Source organism: Capricornis sumatraensis, chromosome 5 (assembly GCF_032405125.1).
Source record: "Capricornis sumatraensis isolate serow.1 chromosome 5, serow.2, whole genome shotgun sequence".
Taxonomy (NCBI): Eukaryota; Metazoa; Chordata; class Mammalia; order Artiodactyla; family Bovidae; genus Capricornis; species Capricornis sumatraensis.
This window is the reverse complement of record NC_091073.1, coordinates 87,119,349-87,131,652: the sequence shown is the minus strand read 5'-3', so window position 1 is coordinate 87,131,652 and position 12,304 is coordinate 87,119,349. Positions and strand designations below refer to the sequence as shown.

At 42.1% G+C, this 12,304-nt stretch overlaps 1 protein-coding gene across 1 annotated transcript in view; it reads right to left on the bottom strand.

Moving 5' to 3' along the window:
• AMPH (amphiphysin) overlaps positions 1 to 11,123 on the bottom strand; it is a 205,970-nt gene extending 194,847 nt beyond the window's left edge. Inside the window, exon 1 of the mRNA XM_068972726.1 lies at positions 11,055 to 11,123. Coding sequence (XP_068828827.1) covers positions 11,055 to 11,123 — 69 coding nt within the window. The remainder of the gene's footprint in view (positions 1 to 11,054) is intronic.
• Between the last annotated feature and the right edge of the window lie 1,181 nt (positions 11,124 to 12,304).

Here is a 12,304-nt window from a genome sequence, read left to right as displayed (position 1 = left end):
TCTCCACTTTGATAAATATGCAAATGGTAGAAGAGATCATTGACAAGGCCAATGCTAACAGTCAATTCTGACACTATTTTCTATAGCTCTTATTTTTATCTTATCTATTGTGAATAAGGGAGAAGGCAATGGCAACCCACTCCAGTACTCTTGCCTGGGAAATCCCATCGACAGAGGAGCCTGGTAGGCTGCAGTCCATGGGGTTGTGAAGAGTCAGACACGATTGAGCAACTTCACTTCACTTTTCACTCCAGTGTTCTTGCCTGGAGAATCCCAGGGATGGGAGCCTGGCGGGCTGCTGTCTATGGAGTCACACAGAGTCGGACACGACTGATGTGACTTAGCAGCAGCATTGTGAATGAGGGCAAAGAGTCTGATGTCTGGAATGCTCACTGACTACTATAATTCCCACACCATTATCTTACTCCTCTTGTCTGGATAACTGCAACTCGTCCTTAGACTCTTAGCTTAATATCTACCTTCTTCAAGTAGGTATGTCCAACTCTCTCACTCCAGGTGAAATCCCTAGTTACATTTTTTTAAATTTCTTTTTCTTTTCATAGAATTTTTAATTATTATTTTTCATTAATTACTATGTAGTTACTTTTAAGTTCAAAGGTTTATCTCTCTACCAGCTCCTGCTGGTCTATGATCAACCAAGATGTCTTTGTTGAATGCTATATTATAATGCTATATTAGTAGCAAGTGCCTTTCAGGCATTAGATTTTTAATAAGTGACTCGAAATGAATAACCAAATTTTACCAGGTTGACTTTACAATAGAATATATAACTATTAGAATATGTACATCTAGCATAAATGTAAACACACACACACACACACACACATACACACACACACATGTGCGTGTGCATGTTAAGTCACTTCAGTCATGTCCAATTCCTTGGTATCCTATGGACTGTAGCCTGCCAGGCTCCTCCTTCCATGGGATTCTCCATGCAAGAATACTGGAGTGGGTTGTCATGTCCTCCTCCAGCAGATCCTCCCTACCCAGGGATGGAATCTGCATATCTTATGTCTCCTGCATTGGTAGGTGGGTTCCTTACCACTAGTACCACCTGGAACGCCCCATATATATATACATGTGTATACATTTTTTCAGGTTCTTCCCACTTCTGAACTAAACTGTCAAATAAATAACTATATGAGAATAAGATGAAAATGACCAAAATTGTAGCTTTTTTATTTGTATACATCTGTTCTAAATAATTTCAGGGTAATCAAAATTAATATACTATGCATAGCAAATATTTTAAAACTAAGATCTATTCATGGCTTTATCCAACATTACTCCTCTAAAGATTCACTCAGTATATATTCAGGAAATATAATGTACTACACTTAAATGTAGATTTGAATCAATAAGAATGAAGTTTCAGCATTACTATATGAAAAGTTGACCTGTGGATGTGTTCCCAAGAAATCGTGATTACTTTTGTGTTAATTTTACACAATGCTGTGTGTAGAGTCTTACTATATATACTTTCATAGGTGAATTCCTCAAACTCTGTGATGATGGCAGTTCCATTATGTAAACATTAGCCATTTATCTGGAAAATTCTATCTGTAACACAAGAAATCTTTTTATCCATTATCCCATCACTGAAGCCCACAGGCTTATATATTTCCTCAGGTGTTCTATTCAGATGGCCCCTAATTTAAAGGGCTATAAAAATGGAAAGAAAAGTATATTTGAAGAGTCAAGTAGAAATTTCCAGGCTTAAAAAGTGAGAACATATCATTTTTAAAAGTACTCTTTGCCTTCTCAACTCATTCGCTCACAAAGTACTTCACAATATTTTTTAAAACAATCTCTTTCTCTCTCACATAAACACACACATACATCTTTGAATGGACTCATGACCCAAAAGAAATTTACAGGAAAGGATGCCGAGGCTCCGCTAGGGTAGTATTCTCAAACTGCAGGCTTAAAATCAATTTGATATGTCCCTATGAGCATGTTATTAAAAACAGAAGAATTTGGACTGGCATGAATGAATTGGATGATCAGTGTTTGCTGATGTCAAGTTTCCTAACTTAGGAACCGTGGCATGATGGGAAATCTTGGAGTGAGAATCTGTGTGTACATATGCGAGTATATTTGAAAATGATAAACCCACTGATAAAGAGCTCACACATTGGGAGTTTAGGGCTGCTATGACACAGAGTGGTCATAGTTGAGTATAACCCTGGAGAAAAAGGCTTCCTGGCCCTGCCCTCCCTGTGAGAGCTATTGGGGTAGTGAGGGGGGATGCCACTGGGTTCCTGATACACTGCAGTGCTCACCCCAGGGGACAGGACTGACATCTGAAAGCTGGACTCCCTTACCATACGGCCATAGTAAAAATTAAACTTCTTTACGGAAGGGAAACTCCCCATAGGATTTCAGAACTTATCATAAGACAGGCACCCCAGGGAGGAGTAAGTGTATCTTCATGATATACTGGAACATTTATGTATTTTTAAAAAATCATTTGAGTACTTTTTAAATGGGACCTAATTTTATACTTCAAGTGGACCATATTATTTATACAAGCATTTCAGATATTTTAAGTTGTATTGGTTCATAGACAAGCTGACTTTTAAAGTATGATTTATGGAAAACACATACAATATGCTATGTTGCAAAGGATAATGATAACTTTGTATAAAGTTAAAATCTCAGTCCCTACAGTTCTGATTCTCTATTATATTCATTCCTGGGGAAAGAAGGATGATGCACATAAGCATGCTTATATGTAAAAAAAAAAAAAAAATGAAGAAGGCAACCTTACTCTCAAGAATGCCCTCAAAATTATTTTTAATTCTGTCAGTTCATAATACAGCCAGAGAAAATTATCTTAGTAGAAGCAAAGGTATATGTCATACAATGTGGAAATGGACAACAAAGTCTTCAGATGATCTTAAAAGGGAAAACCCTGTAAGTGCCTCAGAGACTCAGTCTCTAAAGAGTCCTCAAATGTAAACATGGTCATATAAGCTACTCTTCCACAGAAAAGGCTCTGGTCCCAGGTAAATTCTCCTGATCAGAGCAAGGTATTTCTTCTCCCACTCAATCTGCATAAATAAAATAAACACAGGCACATGCTCACCAGTACAGGCACATGCAAGCACCATTTATAGGTCTCTCTTTGAGAACAAACCTAAATGTGAGCATCTGGAAAGCAACAATTTTTTTTTTAAACCCACAAAGTCACATAATTTGCCATGCACGGAGACTACATTGCTTTTCTTGCCATATCACACAATCAACATTGGACTGAACCACAGGATTCTATCAATATCTGTTTGACCCATAAAACTAAGAATTTAGCACAGTTCAATGTAGAGGAAAGTAACTCTGAATATTCATTGGAAGGGCTGATGCTGAAGCTCCAATACTTTAGCCATCTGATGTGAAGATCCAACTCATTGGAAAAGACCCTGATGCTCGGAAAGATCAAAGGCAAAAGGAGAAAGGGGCAGCAGAGAATGCGATGGGTAGATAGTATCACCAACTCAATCGACATGAATTTGAGCAAACTTCAGGAGAAAGTGAAGAATAAGGGAGCCTAGTGTGCTGCAATCCATGGGGTGGCAAAGAGTCAGACATTACTTAATGACTGAACAACAACAAAACCTAAATATTTATGGAGTTCCATCCATCTTCGAAACTCTTAAAGTTAATTTTATTTTATATACTATCTTCACAAAACAACAGTTCAAATGGCAATGATACACAGTGAAAACTTTATCATAATTCCACAAAAGTCAGAGAAAGAATAATGTAGGTGGATGCTTTCAGGCAATGTGTTTGCAGAGGTGGAAAGTAAACTAGCAAGAAAACACAATGTCAAATAATACATCATCGCTGCATACATACAATTCACGATACATTTGGTCCTTCCCCTCAAGCATCTACAATTTACTCGGGAAGATACAAGGCATGAAAAAAACTCCACCTAAGACTATTATATAACAGTCACTCACGGCAGATAAACTAGCACAAAGACTATAGAACAGTACATGTCCCTAGAGTTTATATAATGTAACTCTCTTATTGGGCTTCCCTCATAGCTCAGTTGGTTGCCTGCAATGCAAGCGATCCTGGTTCCATTTCTGGGCTGGGAAGATCTGCTGGAGAAGGGATAGGCTACCCACTCCAGTATTCTTGGGAACACTGGAGGGAAGCCTTTGTGGCTCAGCTGGTAGAGAATCTGCCTGCAATGCGGGAGACCTGGGTTTGCTCCCTGGGTTGGGAAGATCCCCTGGAGAAGGGAAAGGCTACCCACTCCAGTATTCTGGCCTGGAGAATCCCATGGACTATAATTCCATGGACTGAGCAATTTTCACTTTACTTTCACTTTCACTCTTATTAATACTAAATCTAATACTGAAAGAGGCTAGTATCAGAACATACCAAAAGCCTCCCTCCTTACTAGAGTCACAGTAAAAAAAATGTTTGAACGCATGCTCAGTCGCTTCAGTCAGGTCAGACACTTTTCAACCCTATGGACTATCTGTCACCTGTCAGGCTCCTCTCTCCATGGGGATTCTCCAGGCAATAACACTGGAGTGGGTTGCCATTTCCTCCTCCAGGGGATCTTCCCAACCCAAGGACTGAACCCGTATCTCATGTCCTGAATTAGCAGGCAGGTTTTTTACCACTAGTGCCATCTGGGAAGCCAGTTTTAATCTTAAAAAATGTTTGAACTGCACCACCAACTTAAATATTGCATAGAGGTCAAGGAGGGTTAAGACCAAATAAAGGTCACTGGATTTCACAAATGAATAAAGATGGACAAAAAAATCCCAGAGATATTAAATACTTAAGTAAAAAAGGCCTCTGAAAAAACAGGCAAACTGACTGTATTATTTACATCCATTTCCTCCCAAGACCCTTGCAAGAAAAATGACAACAAAGGAATAAAAAAAGGTATGAACATACATGGATAAAAAGAGGAGAGGCGTTACTAGTGGACGAGAGAGCTCAATACATTTTACAGAAGCAAAAAAGTAGACACAAGAATGGAAACAATTCAGCCAAATAGAGACAAGTACTTTCTAGAAGTGCCTGTTTAGGCAACCCATGAAAAAGCAGCCAATTCTCACGAGTCACAAACACACTCCACCTTAGAACCTGGATCCACCAAGAAGTGCAAAAAGTGAGGATAAAGCACAACACTGACAATGGGGAACAGTTTGAAAGCCTGGGATTATAGAATAGGTGGGCCTTCAAGTCCCTTCCTCAACCCCAACATTGGCGAGGAAAGACCCAGGATGACAGCTGTGTAGCAGGCTTAGAAAAAAATCAGCCCAGCTTACAGTAAAAGGGCAGAGACGACAAACTGACGGAGTTTGGGGGAGGGGGTCCTTCAGTAGGAGAACATAATTGCATTATCTGATTTTACTGAACCCCTGATTATAATTGCTGTTGTTGTTCAGTCGCTCAGTCACGTCTGACTCTTTGCAACCCCATGGACTGCAGCACCACAGGCTTCCCTGTCCTTCACCATCTCTCGGAGCTTGCTCAAACTCATATATATTGAGTCAGTGATGCCATCCAACCATCTTATCCTCTGTTGTCCCCTTCTCCTCCTCCCTTCAATCTTTCCCAGCATCAGGATCTTTTCCAATGAGTCGGCTCTTTCCATCAGGTGGCCAAAGTATTGGACCTTCAGTTTCAGCATCAGTCCTTCCAATGAATATTCAGGATTGACTTTCTTTAGGATTGACTGGTTTGATCTCCTTGCTGTCCAAGGGACTCTCAAGAGTCTTCTCCAACATCACAGTTCAAAAACATCAATTTTTCAGCGCTCAGGCTTCTTTATGTTCCAACTCTCACATCCATACGTGATTAGTGGAAAACCATAGCTTTGACTATACGGACCTTTGATACAATATTGGCAGGCATTTAACAGATCTGATGAAGCAAGAACAAACAACTCTACATAGCTCATAGAAAAATAAGCAAAGAGAAATAAGGCTATGATTAACTCTAGGAAAATAAAAAACTACATGGAAAATCTAATCTTCTGATAAGGCTTCATAAAAATTTTAAACTTCATTTCATCCAAGGGCACCATTAAGAAAGAAAAACACAAGCCACTTTCTGGGAGAACACCTTCACAGAATGTCTATCTGAGGAAGCACTCATATACTAAATATATAAAGAACTTCTACAAGTCAATAAGGAAACAACAAGCAACCCAAATAAAACACAGACTTGAACAAACACTTTGCAAAAGAAGATATCAAAATAACCAATATGTACAATAAAAGGCGTTCATCAGGAAAATGATGGTAAAGGAATTTAAAATGTATAAACATAGAAAAAGACAACAGGTGAGGCATGAAGGTTGAGAGTTATCTGGTGTGATAGAAATGTTCTGTGTGATAGCTATACAGAGATCCATATACACAAAAATCCACAAAGGCTGAATACTTAAGATGTGTGTGTTATAGACAACAAACATTATACTTTCTTTTGATCTTATCAATTAGGCTTTTTAAAGCTTTTTTATTTTACATTGGAGTATTGTTGATTAACAACGTTGCGTTAGTTTCAGCTGTACGATAAAGTGATTCAGTTATACATGTAGAAACACCTATTCTTTTCCATACTTTACCATTTTAAAAATATAATCCTCAGCAATCAACTATTTTTGCTTTATTATTAGGGGATATGGAAGTAGAGGGAAGAATGTATGAGAGCTAAATCTTTACCTATTTCACCAAATATGAAAGGATAGATTCAGAAGTAGTTTTAAGTATAATTTGAGAGGCACTGTGATTAATGATAGCTGCCTCTGGGGAAACAAGATTGGTGGTTGAGGAGAGAGGAGACAGGGGACTGCTATTTTTCATAATAAGCCTTTCATTAATATTTTATTTTTTAAACTGTGGATTATTTGATAAGAAATTTTAAATGAATATTAAATTATTAACTATGTGATTATTTACACAAACATGGGACAGGAAAGCTTTTTAATTATACCTCAGTGGACACCTTTTATTTTGCCAGCCCAGCACCCATTCCGTTTTCTGTCCTCTGATTCTCCCTCCTCCACGAGCATGGCATATGGTCTAGGGGACATTTCTTCACCCCAGCTTCCACAGAAGCCTGTGATTCAGGCCCAGTCCAACCCATTGCCCTGGCCCTTGGCCGGAGATTTCTTTCTTCCAGGGTGAGGAACAAGCCCCAAGTTGGGCTGGTGAGGGCTATCCTGAGTTATCCGTAAATAGTGACATGCTCTTGCCTAGCGCTGCTGGCAGCCATCTTGCCACCAAAAGAGAAGAACCTGCCCAAGAATGGGGCTGATTAGACGGCTACAGAGATGAGAGGTAGGGAGAAAACACCTGAGCCCTGATGTCTGTGGTTGAATCCCTGCTTCCATGCAGGCCTGATATGTGTCCACCGCTGCCCCTTTCCTAATTATAAGAGGCAGTACCGTGTAATCAAGAAGCACTGGACTGCTTGGGTTCAAACTTCAGCTTTACTGCATACTGTGTGACCTTGGGCATGTAACTTAATCTCTTCTTCATCTATAAAACAGGGATAATAATAGTACCTAACTCCACAGAATCAAATGAGTTAACATGTATAACAGAAATGTGTACATATATTTTTAAATACACATATATAAGAATATATATATGTTCATAGTTTAATAAAAGTACATATTGTATTTGTACTCATTTAAATTTATATGTGCAAGAACTATATTTTTATTTTTAGTAATTAAATCCTTTTTTTCCTTAAGCCAGTTTGAACTGAGTTTTCTGACATTTACAAGTGGCAGGATCCTAAGTAATTCAACATCCAAAAGAGGAAACCACACAAAATCAATTGATAGATTTAAGCAAATACAAAATAAATAAATAAACATAACACAAACATAAATATGCTCCATAGCAGAAAAAAATGCTCAAAAGTTAAAAAGTAAATAGAAAGGAAGAAATATTTGTAACCTTTAGAATTGATAGTTTCTGCCCTTACAAATAACAAGATGGAGATGCTCTATGAAATGGGCAACATTATACAAACAAAATTCACAGATTAAAAAAACTAATACAAAAAATGTTAGACCTTTAAAAAATAAAACCAAGAAAAAGAATAGCAAAAGTTTTTTCCAATTATGTATCTGAAGAATGTTTTAAATTTTAGTATCTGCTAATGGCAAAGTCTCAGAGATTGCTGGTGAGAATGTAAATTGATTCAACCTTTCTGAAAGGCAATCTAACTATGATAAAAATAAGCATAACTTTGACAGAATAATTCTTCTAGGAATTTATTTAAGGAGATACTTGAATGTGTAGCAACATTTCCCTGTAAGTTTTCTCACTTATTTGCATTTATATTCAGAAACAATGGAAATTGAATGTCCAAAAATAGGGGATTCACTAAAATGCATACATTCCAATACTGTTCAGTCACTTAAAATCATGATGGAAAATATGTACATCTACTGAAAAATATTCATGATTATTAAATGAAATAAACAGGTTACAAAATCTTATAGGACGGATCTGTTTTAGTTGTATAAATACATACATATGCAAGAGGAAAAAATCTATTGGGACACACATCAAACAATTGTGAGTCTCTGAGTGGTAGAATTTATGAGTGTTCTAATTTGTTGGTGGTTTTCTCCCCCCTTATATATGTATTTCACGTTTTTTTTTTCTCCAAAGAAACTTTACAGGCTTTCAATTAAAAATACTATATTAAATTCATAGAAAGCCATAAGTTACCTGAAAGAGTAGTCTGTCATGCATTTGGAGGGAAAATGCATGCAAGCTGTTAGGTGGATCAAAAATGATGAGAACGTGAGAGAGTGGACTCTTTTGAGAAAATGTGTGGTAAAAACCAGGAACAAAGAGTCTCAAGAACATACATGGCACATAGTTACTACAACAGAGCATCTGGAGAAGAGCAGGAGACTGAAGATGCAAAAAGAAGGCATCACTGGAGGAGATGTCTAATGAACCCATTAATAGCGGCACACTTCGTTTTCCATTGTCCAGAGGCTACTGTTTGGGCTTGGCTGGACTGCCTTACCTGGATGTGCACATGCTCTTTTCCCATACACTGAACAGGCTCAGTAGGGGGTGCAGGACTTACCCAGGGCCAGAAACCACTCTCTCAGCCTCTTGATGCCTTAATCTTCTAAACTAGGTACAACAGGCACTTTTCATCAGCAGCTTTCTCCAGGGAAGAAATCAGGACACTCGAAGCCCTGCTCAAAGCTTCCCTAGATCACTGTGATCAACCACCAGCCACAACTGCAATCATAACACACACTTGACCTTAGTAACGCAACAGTGAGTTTTCAACAATTTATAAGGGCTTGCATGCTAAGTCAGATTACATTTTCTTTTCAGTTATTTCTGGCATATTAACAGCTGGTGACCTAGATTAAGAAATAATTTAATATGTCAAAAGGCAGACTGTATCACTAAATTCCTTCACAGATGGAAAGTGGATTCAATGAAAAGCTTCAGACCCAAAATTCAAGTAATTACTTGGAAGGAGGGAGAGGGTGGGGTGGAATATCTACCAGTGGATAAAATGAAGTACGGAAAAATGATGACAAAACCTAACCAGGTTCCCAGCAGATTCTGGCTACGTTCTGGACACGCAGCCAGGGACTGGAAGCAGGCAGGAAGCCTTGCTAATTCAGCAGCTAAAGGAGTGGCAGGAGGATCACCGGTGGTTCAGGATAAGCTTGGGTAGATATTAAAAGAAATACAATCCTCTTACTGCATTGAGAGCCTGGATGTGTGAAGGGAGGGACTAAAGGCAGCCACCAAGCCTCTGGGAACACAGAGAGGCAAAGGGATCAGTGCCCCCCTTCAGCTCAGTTCCTGGCGGTCAGTGGGAATCGGAGGGCAGTCTAAGACAGGGTCTGCAGAGGGAAATTCACTGCCACAGTGAGCAACGCGGCAAATCTGACTTCCAGTAAAACAGGAAACCGCTAAACACCCAGAATCCCAGGGACAGAAAATACTTCCACGTGAAAGAGAACACAGTTCAACGGACACAAACCACGGGGCTTATTAGCTGGTGTCAATTTTCAAGCACAATGCTTAACATACAATATGAATGTCCTCTGCAAGGGACACAAATGAAGACCTCAGTGCTGGCAAGGTCTTGGTGACAAGCAGTAGGCAAGGGAAGCCAGGCAAGCCCAGTGCATGGAACAGTACCTCCCCAACTGCTGGGCAATGGACTTGACGTGGACCTGCCATTCATTTGTACCCATCTCTCGGGGGAAAAAAATAATTGACTGTGACGGATCCTGAGGGGCTTGTGAAACACCAAGGAACCCAACTGGACCTTTTTTCTTTTTTTTAATGCAGTAAAACGCCCTCCTCTATGCAGAAATGTGCAGAGAATTGTTAGGTTCGGGTCATATTTATCGTTGACCTTCCAGAGAAGGGCACTGGCGTCAAAAGGGATACACGTGTAACAGAGACCCCTCAGAAAAAGAAATAAAAAGCAAAGAAAAAGAAGTTGTGTATCTAGATCTCGGTTTTGAACTTCAGGATTCACTTCACTGCACTGTATTAAAGCCGTTGGGTTTGAGCGGTCAGCCCTCTTGATCCAAACAGATTTGAGAGGTGTAGCTTCTGTGCGAAATCGCTCTTGCCTGCTGCACCCAAGTAGCCAGAAATCCCGCCGGAGGAACTACAGCGCCGCAAGCTCCGCCGGGACCCGCGAGCCGCCTGCGGGAGCGAGGGGAGCTGGCGCCGGGAGGGAGATGCGCTCCGCTCTGGGAGCCGCGGAAGACCCGCCGCACCTGCCTCAGCTCGTGCCCGGCGCCCGCCCAGCCGCGCAAGGGGAGAGGGAGCCGGGAGACCCGGCCCACCCCGCGCCTCCGGGGACCGGGTCTGCGCGCCCCCGACTGCCGGTTGCCTCCTTGCTGCAGTGGCTGCGGCGGAAGGCAGGGCGTCCCCGCGACCCCGGCCCCGGCCCGGCCTCCTGCGCTCCCCCGGCCAGCTCGGCCCTGCCTGCCCGAGTCCCCACCACCCGGCCTGCCGCGCGCCTCTGACCTTTTCTTGCGCGCGGTTGAGTCGCTTCTGGACGTTCTTGGCGAAGATGCCCGTCTTGATGTCGGCCATGGCTGCGGGTGCGCGGAGGCTGCGAGGAGCGGAGCGGGCGGCGAGGAGGAGCGGGAGACGAGGAGGAGGAGGAGCAGGAGGAGCGGGAGAGGCGGCGAAGAGCCGGCGAGCGCCAGGAGGGGTGAGGGAGGGGCGCGCCGGCGGGGACCCGCTTAAAGCGACAGAGCGGAGGCGGGACGCGCTGGCCCTGGCTGTGACCCGGGGCGGGGTGGCGCGCGAAAGAGAGTCAAAAAGCCCAGCCCACAGTGAGGGAAGAGGAGGTCTGGTGCAGAAAGGAAAGGAAGCCAGCGGCGACCCCAGGGCCCTCAGCAGCTCCCGGGTTCTTTTAAGGAGGAGTTCGTGGTAGAGAAGGATGAGAGGGGCCCAATTCTCTCCAGCAAAAAAAAAAAAGACGGTTGGAGAGAGGAGAACCCCGGGAATGTGGAACTGGAGCAACTCTGGGATGGAGAGGATTGGGCTGGTCTCCCAGAAGTTCCAGCTGGACCACCCAGGGCAGAAGGCGCAGCCCTGGATTATCTGTGTGTCAGGAACACACTCGCCTCTGGCAACCTTAACAGGGATTCACCATCCTTAGTACACTTAGCAAGAGTAAGCTTAATAGGGATAAACTTATCCTATATGTACCCAGAGCTCCTGAAGTCTCTGAAGGAAGCTCCAACTATTCCTATTCATTTCTCTCTGAGAGTGTGTGGAGAGTAAGGCACGCCGGCTGGTAAACAGGCCAGAAGAGAATCAGGCACCGGGAATTCTGTGAGTTCCAGAGAGCATCTCACTGCACCTCTGGAGTAAACAGTTAGGTTGGCAGCACCCGTGAACTGCCCCTGGATATCCACTCCTGGGGTAGTCCCCTCACCTTGATTCTAGAAGGCCCTGCAACCTGGCTTTCACTAATAAGATAGGTGTAAGTACACTGTGCAATTCCAGGCCTACACCTTGAGAAACCAGGCAGGTTTTGCTCCTACTGTAAAGCTTCAGCTACCCTGCTGTAAAAAGGCCCTTGGAGTTCAGTTCATTTGCTCAGTCGTGTCCAACTCTTTGCAACCCCATGAAGGGCAGCTCGCCAGGCCTCCCTGTCCATCACCAGCTCCCAAGAGTTTACCCAAACTCATGTCCATTGAGTTGGTGATGCTATCTAACCATCTCATCTTCTGTCGGCCCCTTCTCCTCCTGCCTTCAATCCT